This window comes from Mustelus asterias, chromosome 11, assembly GCF_964213995.1.
Source record: "Mustelus asterias chromosome 11, sMusAst1.hap1.1, whole genome shotgun sequence".
In the NCBI taxonomy this organism is placed as follows: Eukaryota; Metazoa; Chordata; class Chondrichthyes; order Carcharhiniformes; family Triakidae; genus Mustelus; species Mustelus asterias.
This window is the reverse complement of record NC_135811.1, coordinates 9,697,429-9,715,941: the sequence shown is the minus strand read 5'-3', so window position 1 is coordinate 9,715,941 and position 18,513 is coordinate 9,697,429. Positions and strand designations below refer to the sequence as shown.

At 45.8% G+C, this 18,513-nt stretch overlaps 1 protein-coding gene across 1 annotated transcript in view; it reads left to right on the top strand.

Moving 5' to 3' along the window:
* The first annotated feature begins 4,669 nt into the window (after positions 1-4,669).
* LOC144500870 (spondin-2-like) overlaps positions 4,670-18,513 on the top strand; it is a 41,869-nt gene continuing 28,025 nt past the window's right edge. The window contains exons 1-2 of the mRNA XM_078224344.1: positions 4,670-4,906; positions 11,126-11,340. Of these exons, the coding sequence (XP_078080470.1) occupies positions 4,726-4,906; positions 11,126-11,340 (396 nt within the window). The 5' untranslated portion in view covers positions 4,670-4,725. The remainder of the gene's footprint in view (positions 4,907-11,125; positions 11,341-18,513) is intronic.

Sequence of the window (18,513 nt, the reverse complement as noted above, 5' to 3'; positions counted from 1 at the left end):
TCAACTCCACACACAATTCTCCACCAACCAATAGTGCCACCTGTGCCTTTATATATCAGTGACTTTTATTGAATAATTGACATCAAATTAGGACTTAATTGGAAGGTCTGTTAACACATTCCAAACAAAAACGATCCTAGTTTATTCAACCTCTCCTCATAGCCAATGTCCTCGAGACCAGGTAACATCCTGGTGAACCTTCTTTTTGCACTCTCTCCAAAGCTTCCATGTCCTTCCGGTAGTGTGGCGACCAGAGCTATATGCAAAACTCCAAAGGCGGCCTAACCAAGGCCTAATTGCAAATTCAAATCTATGCTTTGTGATCTTCTAGGGGTTGGAAAGCTCAATTGACTAGAGTGTGGTGCAGAATGATGCCAATGGTGTAGCTTCAATCCCGGTACTGGATGTGGTAGTTCATGGATGTCTGTCTCCTTACCCTGCCCAATGCTTTATGTGGAGTGATGCCCCTTGAGCTACACAACCACCTGTCTCTCTCCAACAGAGAAAGGTGCTATGGTTCCTTGTGGATATTACCTCAGCTAAACTTTGGGATCTTTTATCCCCACCTTTGTTTAATATCTCATCTGAAACTGAAAGAATGAAAAGTCAACCTAGGTTCCTGTTCCTGATAACTATAATTGAAGATTTTTTTCCTTCCTTCAGACTAGGTGTGGTTAACTGTACTGGTTCACTCGGATCCTGGTTGAGACTCTCAACCTCAATGCAAACTATGACCTGATCTAGCTTTCATGGCATCACATCACAAGATGCATTTAGCTCCTAGGCAGGTTGAGGGGCTATAAATCTCTCTCCTGAGTCCTGATGGAAAATGCAAACAGTAGATAAGATAAAGGGTTCCAAAGTCAAATAATTCCTGGGTTCATATGCGAAGAGTGATGCATTTAGATAAGCACTTGAAATGCAATAACATACAAGTGGTTAGCACTGCTGCCTCACAGCGCCAAGGACCAGGGTTCGATTCCGGACTTGGGTGATTGTGTGAAATTTGTATGTTCTCTATGTGTCATAGAATCATAGAATCCCATCAGTGCAGAAGGAAGCCATTCAGCCCATCGAGCCTGCACTGACAACAATCCCACCCAGGCCCTATCCCCGTAACCCTAGCCCTGTAAACCGATGTGTTTGCCCTTGCTAGTCCTCCTGACACTAAGGGGCAATTTAGCATGGCCAATCAACCTAACCTGCACATCTTTGGAGTGTGGGAGGAAACCGGAGCACCCGGAGGTAAACCCACGCAGACATGGGGAGAATATGCAAATTCCATACAGACAGTGACCCGAGGCCAGAATCGAACCTGGATCCTTGGCACTGTGAGGTGGCAATGTTGTGCCGCCCAGTGCCTGTGCCTGCATGGGTTTCCTCCGAGTGCTCTGGATTCCCCCCACAGTCCAAAGGTATGCAGGCGAGCTGGATTGGCAATGCTAAATTGCCCCTCAGTGTGTCAGGATGTGTGCATTCGGAAGTAAATTCGTGAAGTAAATACATTGCGTTACGGGGATAGGGCCTGGGTAGGATGCTCTGTCAAGGAGTCGGGGAAGACTCAATGGGCCGAATGACCTCTTTCTGCACTGTATGGATTCTATGATTCCAAGGCTCCGAACCAAGTGCTGGAAAATAGGATTAGAATAGCTAGGTGCTTGATGGCCGGCGTAGACACAATGGGCTGAAGGGCCTCTTACTGTGTTGTAAAACTCAATGACCATGGCTGGAGCCGGTTTGAGAAGAGGAGCTACCAGTTACTCAAGGAACAGTATCTTGATTTGGGGAAGGGGAACAAAGGACTGACTTGCAGTGACGGCTTTACACACCCCTTTTATTGCTGAAATAGATTCTATAGTGCCATGATTCCATAATTCCATAACGTCTTACAGCAACCCAGTGATAAACATTTCATACAGTGCCCTCCTTTGTTGGAGAATTATCTGGAAGCTCGATATAAAACTAATCTTTTGTTTGGAACTAAACCGTGACCAAGAGAGATACATCATGACAACTGCTACAATGTTGTCTTCCAACAAGATGCAATATTTAAGAGAATCTAGAATTAAGGACTCTACAGTGCAGTTAATAATCGCGTTTAGATTACACCAGAATTTGCAGGAATATCGCAACTTGTTACCAAACAAGATTGCCTGCACAGGCCTTGATTCAAAACAAGAAGATGTTTAAAAAGGTACATTTTTTGAACACAGAAAAAAACCTTATCAGACATATCTTGTTGAAACTTGATGCAAAAGAAACAGAACGGTTGAACAAGAATTACATAAGGTAATGAGGTTGAAAGAATCCATGAGATTGAAATTGTGTCACACAACCCCAATACTATCACGTATCCACAGCACTGATTTTTGCAATGATCTCTTTACATCGACATTTTCCTTCAAATGGTTTTTCTCAACTCTGGTAAAAAGATTAACAAAGTAACTTGCATTCAGATTCCACCTTGCATAGCATCCCGAGATCCCAAAGCACTTTGCAGACAATGAACTCATCTTTGGAGTGTCGTCACCGCTGTAACATCAAAAATGCAGCAGCCAATTTGTGCATAGAAAGCTCCCATAAACAGCTGCAAAATATTCAATCGTGGGACATGGGCGTCGCTGGCTGGCCAGTATTTCTTGCCCATCCCTAGTTACCCGAGGGCTGTTGAGAGTCAACCACATTGCTGTGGCTCTGGAGTCACATGTAGGCCAGATCAGGTAAAGATGGCAGATTTCCTTCCCTAAAGGACATTAGTGAACCAGATAGGTTTTTCCAACAATCAGCAATGGTTTCATGCTCATCTTTAATTCCAGACTTTTTAAAATTGAATTCAAGTTCCACCATCTGCCGTGGCGGGATTCAAATCCAGGTCCCCAGAACATTAGCTGAGTTTCTGGATTGATAGTCTAGCAATAATACCACTAGGCCATTGCGTTCCCAGGTAACCTACTCTTAGAACTTAAGAACATAAGAACTAGGAGCAGGAGTAGGCAATTTAGCCCCCTGAGCCTGCTTCACCATTCATTACAATCATGGCTGATCTCATCTTGGCCTCAACTCCACTTTGCTGCCCGTTCACCATAACCCTTCAAACCCATTACTAATTAAAAACCTGTCCACCTCTTCCTTAAATTTACTCAATGTCCCAGCATCCACTGCACTCTGGGGTAATGAATTCCACAGATTCATGACCCTTTGAGAGAAATAATTCCTCCTCATCTCCGTTTTAAACCTGCCGCATATCCCAAAACTATGACCTCTCGTTCTAGACTGCCCCACAGAAGGGGAAACATCCACTCCACATCTACCCTGTCAATCCCCTCTATCACCTTGTACACCTCAATTAGATCTCCTCTCATTCTTCTAAACTCTAGAGAGTATAGGCCTTAACTGCTCAACCTCTCTTTCAGTGATGTTGGTTGATAAGTATTAGCCCAGACTCCAGGGAAAACTCCCGGATCTGCTTCAGAACAGTGCCAAGGAATCTTTTGCACTCACACGAGAGATCCCATGGGATCTCGGTTGTACATCTCTGAAAGACAGTGCCTCTGATTGTACAGCACTCTGTCAGCACTTTACTGGAATGTCGGCCTAGATATATTGTTCAATGGAGTTGGAGTTGACCCCATGACCCTTCACTGAAACTATTCCAGAAAATGTTGCCTGGCCTCCCTGAGCCCCTGGTGAGCCCCTGTCGCTGGTCACTGAACCTCCTTCCTGTGGCATCAGTTTCCCCTTATATACTCCATCAAAGTTTCAAGTAGGGTGACATGGTGGCACATTGGTTAGCACTGCTGCCTCACAGCTCTGGAGACCTGGGTTCGATTCCTGGCTTGGGCCATTATCTGTGTGGAGTTTGCACATTCTCCCCGTGTCTGCATGGGTTTCCTCCAGGTGCTCCGGTTTCCTCCCACAGTCCAAAGATGTGCAGGTTAGGTGGACTGACCATGCAAAATTACCCCTTGGTGTTCCAGGATACGTAGGTTAGAGGGATTAGTGGGGTAAATATGTGGGATTATGGGGGTAGGGCTTAGATGGGATTGTTGTCGGTGCAGACTCGATGGGCTGAATGGTGTCCTTCTGCTTTTTTTATTCATTCATGGGACATGGGTGTCACTGGCTGGCCAGCATTTATTGCCTATCCGTAGTTGCCCTTGGAGGGCAGTTGAGAGTCAACCACATTGCTGTGGCTCTGGAGTCACATGTAGGCCAGACCAAGTAAGGATGGCAGATTTCCTTCCCTAAAGGACATTAGTGAACCAGATGGGTTTTTCTGACAATCGACAATGGTTCTATGGTCATCAGTAGGGTTCCTGTACTGTAGGTATTCTATGATTCACTTTTATTAAATCTCCCCTTAAACGTCTACACCATGAGGAGAATATAGTCTCAGCTTCTGTGGTCTGCTCCAAAATGGAAATCTCCAGTGGAGGTCTTAACCTTCCCAAAATGTGATGGCCAGAATCGGGCACAGTGCTCCAGCTAACTGAAGTCCTATTTGAAAGATAATTTCTGACCTGCACCTTCCAAAGTGCATGAAATGGGAGCTAGGAGAGGATCTATTTTGCAAGAGTTTGGTTTTAGTAAATATTAACCCGAGTAGAGAATTCCATCCCCAGGAGGTCAAAGGGTTTGTTTATTCAGGGTTCTGTAGAGCTGAGGCTCCGTTTCGCCATGTAGAACTCACTCTGAATTGATCACTGGATTCCAAACGCGAGTATTATGAATCCTCTTCTCATCTGGCCATTCCTCGTCTCCCAGGCCATCACCGCCGACCCAATCCCCTGCCAAGCCAGGGAGCCGGCAAGCTACTCCCTCAGCTTCCTGGCAGAGTGGAACAGCCTTTCCTTTCCAAAGCAATATCCGACACACAGGCCTCCAGCCCAATGGTCCATGCTTTTCGGTAAGTCACGACGTTTGGTTGCATTTGTGGTTGAGACGTCTCTCATTCTGCTTCAAATAAATCTTATTGCAGAAAACCAGTAGGCTGAATCACTCCAGCCACGAACTGATAAATAAAAAGGGATTTAACGAGAGAACTGTTTCTCCTCTGAATCCATTGGCCTAGATATTCCACGGTGCTGCATCCGTTTCTCAAGAGCAAAATGATTGCCTGAGCTTCACAATAGGGGGTAGGGGGAGCCATCTCATCACACCCCAGAACTGGCTGCCTGCCATACTCGTTGAGACCAAAAGAGAGGTACCCAAGGCCCTGCTCTTCGGTAGGTATTTAGCTGTTTGCCCATCTGTAATGCCTGTTGAGAGGCCCCTTTGCAAATTTGGGGAGTCCCTGAAAGCACACTGTGGTGGCAGCATCCAGGAAAACACAATTCCCATCCCAAAGGGCTGGGCTCAGAGTTCAAAATCCCATCAGCGTAGTTTGTGAATTTGAATTGGGAGCTGAAATGAAAAACTGGTTTCAGTAAAAGTGACCATGAAGCTGTTGGATTGATATAGAAATTCCAATGGTTCACGAATGTCCTTTCGGGAAGCAAGCATACTTTTCCGGCCGCGCTCACCCCAAAACCGGAAAATCCCACCCGAGATCAATGTACCCTTGCACGCTCTGCCCCAATGCCTGCCACAATTCCAATGGTGTGCAGGACGGGAAAAATCCCCTCCACTGTCCTGACCTGTATCCTCTTCCAGTCCCGACATCAACATGCCCTCTGAGGGGAAGAAAGCCACTCAGTTGAATGAAACCACAACAGCGGCTCAAGAAGGAGGCTTGCTACCATCATCTTCTCATGGCCAACGAGACATGGACAATAAACTGCTGGCTTTGCCAGTGACGCTCACTTTCTGAGAAGTATCTTTTTAAAAAAAAAATCACCCTGTACAATGATATAAATTCAACTGAACTGTAAATTCAATTGAACTGCATCGTGGTGAACATATGATCCCATGAGGTAACGCACCTTTAATTTATTAACTGTAGATAAAAATTGTTCTTTGTTTGCACCATAAGTCGCTTTAATGCTGCCAAGGATCCAGTGCTTGTCCTGCAATGCTCTCAATTTACAACAGTATGAAAGTTGAATAACTCAATCAGTCGACACATTTGGAAACTGTACCGTGACATTTATTTGAACAAATAGGAAATTGTGCGGCAAATAAATTTTAGTCATCCTTTATTCTGAATTGTTGCTCAGTCATCCAATCAAATTAAAAATAAATACAGGCAGTCCTTGGACTTACGACACAGCTGGTTCAGAAAACCACATCTTAAGTGCCATGTGCTAGTGAGGCTAGGAACAGGGAGATTGTGCAGCTGAACACGTGGCTAAAGAACTAGTGCAGGGGGGAGGGTTTCGGATTCGTGGATCACTGGGAAGTCTTCCAGGGAGGATGGGACCTGTACAAGAAGGACGGGTTACACCTGAACTGGAGGGGCACCAATATCCTGGCTGGGAGGTTTGCTAGTGTGGTTCGGGTGGGTTTGAACTAACGTGGCAGGGGGGTGGGGATCAGAACAATAGGTCAGCAATGGTAGAGACTGGGCACGAGCATGGGGCCAAGACAAGGCTACCTAAGAGGAAGAGCAATCTGGGGGAGGATGAACTCAGTGGGCCTGGAGGTCTGGAGTGCATCTGCTTCAATGCAAGGAGCGTCACGGGCAAGACAGATGAACTTAGAGCCTTAATGCATACGCGGAACTTGGATGTGGTTGCAGTGACAGAGACTTGGTTAACAGAAGGACAGGACTGGCAGCTGAATATTCCGGGGTATAAGTGTTTTAGGCGAGACAGAGGAGGGGCTAGAAGAGGTGGGGGAGTAGCAATACTGGCTAGGGAACATATTACAGCGGTACAGAGGGTGGACAATTTGGAAGGATCATGTAACGAGACACTGTGGGTAGAGCTCAGAAACGGGAAGGGCGCAGTCACTATGCTGGGGGTATACTACAGGCCTCCCAACAGCCCACGGGAAGTTGAGGAACGGATATGTAAGGAGATTCTGGACAGGTGTAGAAAAAATAGGGTTGTTGTAGTGGGAGACTTTAATTTCCCTCATATAAACTGGAAATCCCTTAGGGCTGGTGGTCCGGACGGGGAGGAATTGTAAAATGTGTCCAGGAAGGTTCTTTGGAACAATATGTTGATAGTCCAACTAGAGAGGGGGCTATACTGGACCTAGTACTGGGGAATGAGCCCGGTCAGATCATCAAAGTTTCAGTGGGGGAACATGTGGCGAACAGTGACCACAATTCTGTAAGCTTTCAGATAGTCATGGAAAAGGATGAGTGTTGTCCTATGGGTAAGGTGCTGAATTGGAGGAAGGCTAACTACAGCCAGATTAGACAGGATTTGGTGGCTGTTGATTGGGAGCGGCTGTTCGAGGGTAAATCCACATCTGGCATGTGGGAGTCTTTTAAGGAGCAGTTGATAGGAGTGCAGGACAGGCATGTGCCTGTAAAAAGGAAGGACAGGAAAGGTAGGATTAGAGTGCCGTGGATAACCAGAGAAATTGTGGGTCTAATCAAAAAGAAAAAAGATACATACATAAGGTCCAGGCAGCTAAAAACAGATGAAGCACTGGAGGAATACAGAGAAAGTAGAAAAGAACTCAAACAGGGAGTTAGAAGGGCAAAAAGGGGTCACAAAATACCCTTGGCAGACAGGATTAAGGAGAATCCCAAGGCATTTTATACATACGTTAGGAACAAGAGGTTGTCAGAGAAAGAGTCGGACCTCTCAAGAACAAAGGAGGGGAATTATGCTTAGAACCCAAGGAAGTAGGTGAGATCCTAAATGAATACTTTGCATCAGTATTCACAAAGGAGAGGGACACGTTGATTGGTAGTGTTTCAGAGGGATGTGTAGACCCGTTCGAACAAATCGCAATTACAAAGGAGGAAGTGTTCGGTGTTTTAGGAAGCATTAAGGTAGACAAATCTCCAGGGCCAGATGGCATCTGTCCTAGACTACTGAGAGAGACAAAAGATGAAATTGCTGGGCCTCTAAAAGAAATCTTTGTTTCTTCATTGTACACAGGTGAGGTCCCAGAGGATTGGAGGATAGCAAATGCGGTCCCGTTATTTAAGAAGGGTAGCAAGGATAACCCGGGTAATTATAGGCCAGTGAACTTGATGGCCATTGTAGGGAAATTGTTGGAGAAGATTCTTAGAGATAGGATCGATACACATTTAGAACTGAATAGTCTCATTAGCGATAGACAACATGGTTTTGTACGAGGGAGATCATGCCTCACAAATTTGGTTGAGTTTTATGAGGAGGTGACAAAAATGATTGACGAGGGAAGGGCCGTGGATGTTGTCTACATGGATTTTAGTAAAGCATTTGACAAGGTCCCTCATGGCAGGCTGGTGCAAAAGGTTAAATCTCACGGGATCAAAGGTGAACTAACTAGATGGGTACAGAACTGGCTTGGCCATAGAAGACAGAGGGTAGCAGTGAAGGGGTCTTTTTCTGATTGGAGGTCTGTGACTAGTGGCGTTCCGCAGGGCTTTGTACTGGGACCTCTGCTGTTTGTGATATATATAAATGATTTGGAAGAAGATGTAGCTGGTCTGATTAATAAGTTTGCGGACGACACAAAGATTGCTGGAGTTGCGGATAGTGATGAAGATTGTCAGAGAATACAGCAGGATATAGATAGGCTGGAAAATTGGATGGAATTTAATCCAGATGAATGTGAAGTGATGCATTTTGGTAGATCTAATGCAGGGGGGAGCTATACAATAAATGGCAGAACCATCAGGAGTATAGACACAAAGAGGGATCTGGGTGTGCAAGTCCACAGATCCTTAAAGGTGGCAGCACAGGTGGAGAAGGTGGTGGAGAAGGCATATGGTATGCTTGCCTTTATTGGACGGGGCGTAGAGTATAAAAGTTGGCATATGATGTTGCAGTTGTATAGAACGTTGGTTAGGCCACATTTGGAATACTGCATCCAGTTCTGGTCGCCACACTACCAGGAGGACGTGGAGGCTTTGGAGAGAGTGCAGAAAAGGTTTACCTGGATGTTGCCTGGTATGGAGGGTATCAGCTATGAGGTGAGATTGAGTAAACTAGGGTTGTTCTCCCTGGAAAGACGGAGGTTGAGGGGCGACCTAATAGAAGTTTATAAAATTATGAAGGGCATAGATAGGGTGAACCGTTGGAAGCTTTTTCCCAGGTCAGAAATGACAAACACAAGGGGTCACAAGTTCAAGGTAAGGGGGGGCATGGTTCAACACAGATGTCAGGGTGACGAATGCACTACCAAGCAAGGTGGTTGAGGCAGACACGCTCGGATCATTTAAGACTTATCTAGATAGCCACATGAACAGACTGGGAATAGAGGGATACAAACGGATGGTCTAATTAGGAACACATGATCGGTGCAGGCTTGGAGGGCAAAAGGGCCTGTTCCTGTGCTGTATTGTTCTTTGTTCTTTGTTCTTTTGAAACTTCAGGGCCGGGATTCTCCCCAGAAAATTCTAAGTGCCGTATTCGTGCAAAAACTGGAGTTGGTTTCTTTCGCGGGATTTTCAAAATGAATCTCCCACACTCCAAGCACTGCAGTACCTCAGGGAGATTCACGCTGTAAATCGGGGACGGGGCCTATTCCCGCCCAAGAGGCAGGCAGCATAGTGCTGAGCGGGCCACTGTGCGTGTGCCAATCTGGCAGCGTTGAGATTGACGCATGCGCAGTAGCGCCACACTGCCGGCCTCCCGTTCGCTGGCCAGCTCAAGCACAGCAACACCCTATCCCTGCCCCTCCGATTCCCCCCACTCCCCTCCCCCGATCACTGGCCTTCCTGACGTCTCTGGGACAGCCCTGATGCCCCCCTCACCCCCGCCAACCCCGATCTCCCCAACCGGCAGACCAACCCCACCCCATGGCCAGCCTTGAAGAGACCTTTCCCTCCGTCTGCCCACGATCCTGACTGCAGAGTGGCAGCGGGACACCCCCATCGATCTCCCCCTGATAGGCCAGATCCCAATATGGCCTGCTTCCTCTGGCCCTCTCCCTTTGGCACTGCCCGATGCCCCGTGGGCAGTGCCAAGTTGCCCTTTAGCATTGCCAATTTGCTCCTTGGGCAGTGGCAGGAGACCAGGCTGGCTTTGCCCAGGGGCCCCCCCTTACGCACAAGCTCCTGGGAGTACCTCCATGGCCTCTGTTCCCTCTAGGGGGGCTGGGCCATCAGCTCCCCGTTAGTGGGGAACTATTGTAAACCCCGCTGGAGTGAACCACTCCTGGCAGGGGAAGAGGCTAGTGGCTCCGGAGACTTCAGTCCCAGGGCCGCTAATGGGATTCAAATACAGATTTAAATATGGAAATCAACTCTGCGCCGAGACGCGCGAAGGCTGTGGCACCCAGCGGGGAGCCCACTAAACAGCCTCTGCTGATGCTAGAGCAGCGCAGCGGGCTGGGAGAATCACCGTCCCGGAACTCGGAACTGATTCACCCATAAGAACAATGGCCGGAATTCTCTGGCCATTCACGTCCCGCTACTGCTGCCAGTGAGAATGGAGAATTACACGTTCAGCCAAATCTCCATTCACAGCAGCGGGACTGGAGAATCCCAGCTGCGGGTGAAGTCGGAGAATTCTGGCCAATGTTATAAATGGAGGGGTTGGTTCCTGAACCAAGGCTCAATACTCAACTTTCACCAAAATAACCCAGAATTTTTAGGCTAGAGCAACATTAGTTTATTTACGTTGCAACTTGCAATCATATTTTAAAAATCACATATAATGATACATATAGAAATATGGTGTTGTACTGTACACTGAGTGAGGGAGATGGGCAGTGCAGAACATCAATGCGCACATATAAACATTTGAACCTGTTGGTTGGTGAGGCGTCATGTCGGAGCGAGCATTGGAAAGTCGACTTCCTGCAATTGGGATTCAGGAAGAATGTCATCTCCATATAGGATTGAAACAGATCCTGCTCTCAGGATCAGATTATACCAAGAAATGCTGGCTAATTGTTTTGGTTACATCTCCATGGTGACAGTTTATGGTGCTGATTCAGAATCTCAGTGCATTTGGTGTCAAGGGGAAGAATACCACTCACAATGAATAACTGATGAGTGATCAATGAAAGGCCATTTGATCGCACATAACTCTAATCCAGTGTCTCTTCATTCTTGGCCCTTTGTCCTTTGCAGGCTGTGTCCATAACTATGACTTCACTCTGTGGGCTGAAGGGGCCATGGCTTCTTCTGGCATTAAAATGTTTGTGGAGGATGGCGAACTTAAAACTCTATTGGAAGAGGTGAACACTACGCTGGGCGCTGTGCAGAGCTGGTTTCACGCCAACCCCATCATGGCAGGAGAAGGAAAATCCAGCACAGTGTTTACTGTCACTCCTACACACCCTCTGGTAAGTAAAAAGAACAGAAAGCTTCTTTGCCTCAACACGTGTTTTGTAACTCTCCAGGGTGATCATAGAAATCATTGAATCCCTACAGTGCAGAAGGAGGGTCATTAAGCCCATCAAGTCTGACCACAAGCACCGGCAACAATCCCATCCAGGCCCTATCCCCATAACCCCATGTATTTACTTTAACTAGTCCCCCCTGACACTAAGGGGCAATTTAGCATGGCCAATCCACCGAACCCGCATATCTTTGGACTGTGGGAGGAAACTGGAGCACCCGGAGGAAACCCACACAGACACGGGGAGAATGTGCAGACCCCACACAGACAGTGACCCAAAGCAGGAATCAAACCCGGGTCCCTGGCATTGTGAGGCAGCAGTGCTAACCACTGTGCCAGTGTGGCGTCCGTGAGGGTGTATATTTTATCCACTCTCTACTTTTAGACACCTTTGGTAGACTCCTGAAGGCAGTGACTCTTGCTGATGTGTAGTTAGTGTTTGCAGCACCATTATCAGTATCTGGTGGCCCTTCCTCATCCATGAAATTTGAATGTATTTGGCAATGTGGATGGCAATGGAGCACCCTACAGCCCAAGCCATTGGTGTCCTTCTTGCCCGTGAAGACACATATGTGTACACACATGTACATGCACACACACATACTTTCCAGCAAAATTTCTCTGCATGCCAATGTAATGACTACTTTGGACAAATTATCTGCTCATTATTTCATCACTGCCTGCAGAACCTTGCTGCCACGTTTCCTATATTACACTGGTGACTATACTTCAAAAGTACTTTATCAGCTGTGAAGTGCTTTAGGACAGCCTAAAGTCCTGAAAAACACACACAATAGAAATGCAAGTCTTTCTTTTCTTTCTTTCAGGCAGGACCAGCAACACGTTTGGGTTCTTTTTCTCCTTTCCAAGCTCAGAAACATTGAGGCCAATTGTTTTGTTGTGATTAATCCAGTGCTTAAACCTTCAGAAACCCATCACCATATTTGGGATTGAACCAAATGCCTCAGAATTCTAACTCATTGTAACTTATGTTTGTTTGATATGGAGGCACATCCTCTCCCTTGAGAGTTTAGAAAGGGAAATTATTCCTACTGGTGGAGGGGTTGGGAACAAGAAATCAGCCATTTAAACTGATTGGCAAAGGAACCAACAATGTAACAACAAGAAACTTTTATATGAAGCAAGTGGTTAGGGACTGGAAGGCACTGCCTGGATATGGTGGAGGCAGGGGCAATTGGGGCTTTGAAAAAGGAATAGGATAAGCAATGGAAAATAAGAGAAATTGTAAGGCTTTGGGGAAAGGGCTCGGAGTGGGATTAGCTGAGTTGATCTTGCAGAGGAGCACCAGGAACAAGATGGGCCAAACAGCCTCCGTTCTGTATTCCAACCATTCTCTGGCCTGGACATTCCAGTTTCTGGGTCATGAGAGACCAGATGTGTAACCAAAGGTGCGCAATGGGACCCTGTGAATGTCCTGACACATTGACCTCCGAGGGAATTACCCAGGAAATTTGAACTTCCAATGCCAATTTCCCTACTCCCCAGGACACTCCGCAAAAGTCTCCTACTTATTTTGGACTGTTCCAACTAACTTACTTAGAAATCATAGAAATCATAGAAACCCTACAGTGCAGAAAGAGCCCATTTGGCCCATCGAGTCTGCACCGACCACAATCCCACCCAGGCCCTATCCCCATATCCCCACACATTTACCTGCTAATCCCTCTAACCTACGCATCCCGGGCCACTAAGGGGCAATTTAGCATGGCCAATTAACCTACTTGGATAGCCAACCAGGAAATGTTAGACAGAAAATTCATAGTCTCCTAGGTAACTACAGAACTGATCCCCCAATCCCCCTTCAATTCTCCCCAAGCTCCTGACGAACAGCTGACTGCCCCCTAATCTTTGACCACCCCCTATCTGACTAGTTCCCCAACCCCCACCCCCAGTCTTTGGTAACCCCACCCCAGGACATTGATTGTGGGGGACTCAGCGATAGTGATGTCATTGAATGTCAAGGGGGTATGGTTAGACTCTCTCTCGTTGGAGATGGTCATTGCCTGGTACTTGTGTGGCACAAATGTCACTTGTTCCTTATCAGCCTAAGCCTGAATATTGTCCTGGTCTTGCTGAAAGCTGCTTCAGTATCTCAGGATTGGTGAATAGTACTGAATATTAAATCTTCCTTAATAGCATAAAAGTGTTTTACTTTATAGATAATCAGAGTCCAATGACAGACTGCCATCTTGAGTGGGGCAGGAGCTGTAAGTTTAGTGTCTGTGGAATCACTATCGGCCATGTTGAGTGTGGCAGGGGCTGTTTCAGGCTTTCTACAAACAAGGAGATAAAATGGCCACATGAACAAGCAAATGTTTTTTTTATGTTGGCATGTTTGAAATGTGAGAAAAATGTGACAATTTAGCAAAAGTCGAAAGACAGTGAACTCCATAGAAACACTGCGTCTGTATTTTCTCATGAGCCTGCTATGGAGTTAAGAAGAGTATTTATGGGATGAATGATCCAGTTCAAAGGTTGTGGTTTTATCATATGATTGAGGTGAGGTCACATAACTCCCAAGTACTTACCACAAACATCATCTGATAAGGAGCTTCAGCTGTGTCTTGTTCTTATCCTCGATATTTTTCTGCTCCTCAAGGTGAGGTACATCAGTGTGAAACACTCTCCAGATTTTGCAGCTGCGATCACCACCAAGTGCATTATTTATCCCATTTTTATTTTTGACCAGTGTTTGACATGCACATAAAGACAAACTTTGTCAGGCCTCATGCCACTGACAAGGCCCCACGTGCAGTCAGAGTGCTTGCTGGGAAGAGTTGTTGGAAGTGTATAAGGCCCAATTCCTGGCTTTGCAGAACTTACTTGTTAACTTTTCATTCCAGATTTCTTAGTAGTCAAAATTACAGCCTGTAGACAAAAAGAAAACACAAGAAACCCAAAACAGTTCCCTGCCACTGTCACCGCTCTCAGTTATGACAGATAGACAGCCATATCAGGCAAATTGGGCAAAACATTTCTCATCAGTATAGGCACCCAAACTGAATAAAATGCATTGTTATTTTGCACAGTTCAGTGTTTACTGGCTTACTTTTTATAAGCCATTTGAAAATTTTTTTTTCAACACCAAATTAACATCTTATTTTAGAATATAAACACGAAGATATTGTGTGACTGATCCCATGTTAAGAGCATAAGAACATAAGAACTAAGAGCAGGAGTAGGCCATCTGATCCCTCGAGCTTGCGCCGCCATTCAATAAGATCATGGCTGATCTTTTTGTGGACTGAGCTCCACTTACCCGCCCGCTCACCATAACCCTTAATTCCTTTACTGTTCAAAACTTTTATCTATCCTTGCCTTAAAAACATTCAGTGAGGTAGCGTCAACTGCTTCACTGGGCAGGGAATTCCACAGATTCACAACTCTTTGTGTGAAGAAGTTCTGCCTCAACTCAGTCCTAAATCTGCTGCCCCTTATTTTGAGGCCATGCCCCCTAGTTCTAGTTTCACCTGCCAGTGGAAACAACCTCCCTGCTTCTATCTTATCTATTCTTTTCATAATCTTATATGGTTCTATAAGACCTCCCTTCATTCTTCTGAATTCCAATGAATATAGTCCCATATTAAACACATTGGCCGACTGAAGTTTCCCAAGACTTCATTAGCCTTTCAGATGGTGAATAGTCAGTAAGTGGAGACGTTGGGGAGTTTCAGTAGGCTGACACAACTGAAATGTGATCAGACCAACCTCAACAACATCATTCATCACGGGATGTGGGCATCGCTGGCTAGGTCAGCATTTATTACCCATCCCTAATAGCCCTTGAGAAGGTGGTGGTGAGCTGCCTTCTTGAACCACTGTGGTCCATGTGATGTAGGTACAGCCACAGTGCTGTTAGGGAGGGAATTCCAGGACACTGGCCCTGCGACAGTGAAGGAATAATGATAAGTTTTGAAGTCAGGATGGTGTGTAGCTTGGAGGGGAACTTGCAGGTGGTGATGTGTCTGCTGCCATTGTCATTCTAGGTGGTAGCAGTTGTGGGTTTGGAAGGTGCTGCTAAGGAGCCTTGGTGAGTTCTTGCAGTGCATCTTGTAGGTAGTAGACACAACTGCCACTGTTTGACAGTTGTGGAGGGAGTGAATGTTTGCGGAAGGGGTGACAACCAAGCAGGGCTGCTTTGTCCTACAGCCAGGCAAGTGTAGAACAGTCCACCACATTCCTGATTTGTGCCTTTTAGATGGTGGCCAAGGATTGAAAAGTCAGGAAGTGAGTTACTCTGCAGAATTCCCAGTCAGTGACCTGCTCTTGTAGCCACAGTATTTATATGTCAAAGTCCAGTTCAGATACTGGTCGATAGTAACCCCCAGGATGTTGGTTTATATTTTAATGTACTAAAGTGCCTCAGGTACTACACAGGAGCCACATAAGGAGGCATTAGGTGTCAAAGTGGTAGTTTTAAGGGGCATCTTAAAGGAGAAAGGATGGCAGAGGTGAAGAGGTCTAGGGTGGCAATTGCAGAGCGTAGGACATGGTGTCCAGCCCCTATGCTCTGCAATTACCACCCGAAATTTGTTTTATAGTCATGTTATTTGAGGGATAAATGTTATAGAATCCCTACAGTGCATAAGGAGGCCATTTGGCACATCGAGTCTGCACCGACCACAATCCCACCCAGGCCCTATCCCCATAGCCCCATGAATTCCCCCTGACACTAAGGAGCAATTTAGCATGGCCAATCCACCTCACCGACACATCTTTGGACTGTGGGAGGAAACGCAGACACGGGGAGAATGTGCAAACTCCACACAGACAGTGACCCAAGCTGAGAATGTTGCACAGAACATGAGGGCCACCCTGCTGTCTTTTGAAATAGTGCCTTGGGGTCTTTGACATCGAGGTTGGAGGGCGGGCCTTGGTTTAACTTCTCATCCAAAAGATGTCACCTCAGACATTGCAGCACTCCCTCAGCACAGGAGCTGGATCCCGTGCTCACGTCTTCAGAGTGAGAATGAACCCACGACTTCTGATTCAGAGGTGAGAGTATTACTCACTGAGCTGCGTAAGGTTTTTGTTTAAAACGCAGTGATGGAATTAAAAAGAAAGAAGCAGCTTTTATAGAATACCTTTCACAGCCTCGGGGCATCCAAAAGCAGCTTACAACCATGTACTTTTGAAGTGTAGTTGCTGTTATGGTGTTGGAAATGCTGTAAAGTTTGCATGATATTCTTTTTGTTTATCAAGCCTTAGGGGCCTCGATATGTACAGAAATGTAACATTTCTACTAATTGAAAATCTTCAACATCAATCAGATATCAGGATGTAAAGGATCAGAATGATCAAAGCCCGGCAAGGCCTTAGCCAGTCCTTTTCGAGCTCCGTCTTACACTGTGATCCAGTCCAGGTTTTGTTATTTACTCTTCTCACTTGTCGAGAAGTTTCTTGAAATGTGTTTTATTTTAATGAAAAAAGGATAGTTTGCCGATTAATCTCCCCATCTCCTTTTGAAATTCAGACATAAATACTGCTGTCAAGCCCAGTCAATCAGAACCATGCATTCCGAGTATCAGGCATGAATCTTATTTTTACTTTAAGATTACATATTTTGACAGTAGTCATGCATGCCCAACTGTGACATTCCATTACGAGGATAAAGGCATGATGGAACCTCTACTGACATCGTGGTTGTCAAGAGCAAAAGAAAATATGCTACCTTAAAATTACATGATGCTTCCAACCTTCTTCCGTCGGGAAAAAGATACAAAAGTCTGAGGTCACGTACCAAACGACTCAAGAACAGCTTCTTCCCCTGCTGCCATCAGACTTTTGAATGGACTTACCTTGCATTAAGTTGATCTTTCTCTACACCCTAGCTACGACTGTAACACTACATTCTGGACTCTCCCCTTTCCTTCTCTATGAACGGTATGCTTTGTCTGCAGAGTGCGCAAGAAACAATACTTTTCACTCTATACTAATACATGTGACAATAATAAATCAAACTCAAATCAAATCAAACATTCAATATTTCCTCCGAACATTTTGGTTTCCTCCCACAGTCCAAAGATGTGTGGGTTAGGCTGATTGGCCATGCTAAATTACCCCTTAGTGTCAGGGAGATTAGCTGGGTAAATACGTGGGGTTACGGGGATAGGGCGTAGGTGGGATTATTGGTGCAGGCCCGATGGGCCGAATGGCTTTCTTCTTCTTGCACCGTATGAATTCTATGATTCTATGATGTCACAAATTGATTTGTGCATGGACTGCGAACATGGCAGTCACCAATAGCAGCACCACCCCATAAACAACACTAATGGCCAATGAAGCTGTTTCAGTGGCGTTGATTGGCTAGGAAATGTTGGCAAAGACACCAGGAGAACTCCTTTCTGTTCGTAACTGCTGTGGAATCCTTAATGTCACCCACGTCACCTCAATAATCAGACAGGAACCTTGTCTCAATGTCTCTGCTGATGATTGGCACCTCAGACTTTGCAGCAGTCCTTCAATATCACACTGGAATGCCAATTTAGATCCTACAGTCAAAAGCTGACATGGCAAGTTAGAAAGCTATCAACTTGGCCAAGAAACATTTGCAATTATTTTATGAATTTTATTAGTAAATTATATCTTTAGAAATTTTAATTGTAAAGTCCGATTTTAAAAATAATTATTCTTAATATGGAATCATAGAAAGCCAACGGCACAGAAAGAGGCCACTTGGCCCATCATGTCTGTGCTAGCCGAAACATGAGCCACCCAGCCTAATCCCACTTTCCAGTATTTGGTCCGTAGCCTTGTAGATTACGGCACTTGAGGTATAAATCCAGGCACCTTTTAAATGAGTTGAGGGTTCCTGTCTCTGCTACTCTTCCAGGCAGTGAGTTCCAGACCCTTACAATCCTCTGGGTGAAAAACCTTTGCTTCATCTCCCTTCTAATCTTTTTACCAATCATTTTAAATCCATGTCCCCTACTCACTGATCACTCTGTTATGATAAATAGGCCTTTCCCATCCACTCTGTCCTGGCCCCCCACAATTTCACCCATCTCAATCAAATCTCCCCTTAGCCTCCTCTATTCCACGGAGAACAATCCCAGGCTATCCAATCTTTACTCGTAGCTGCAATTTTCCAGTCCTG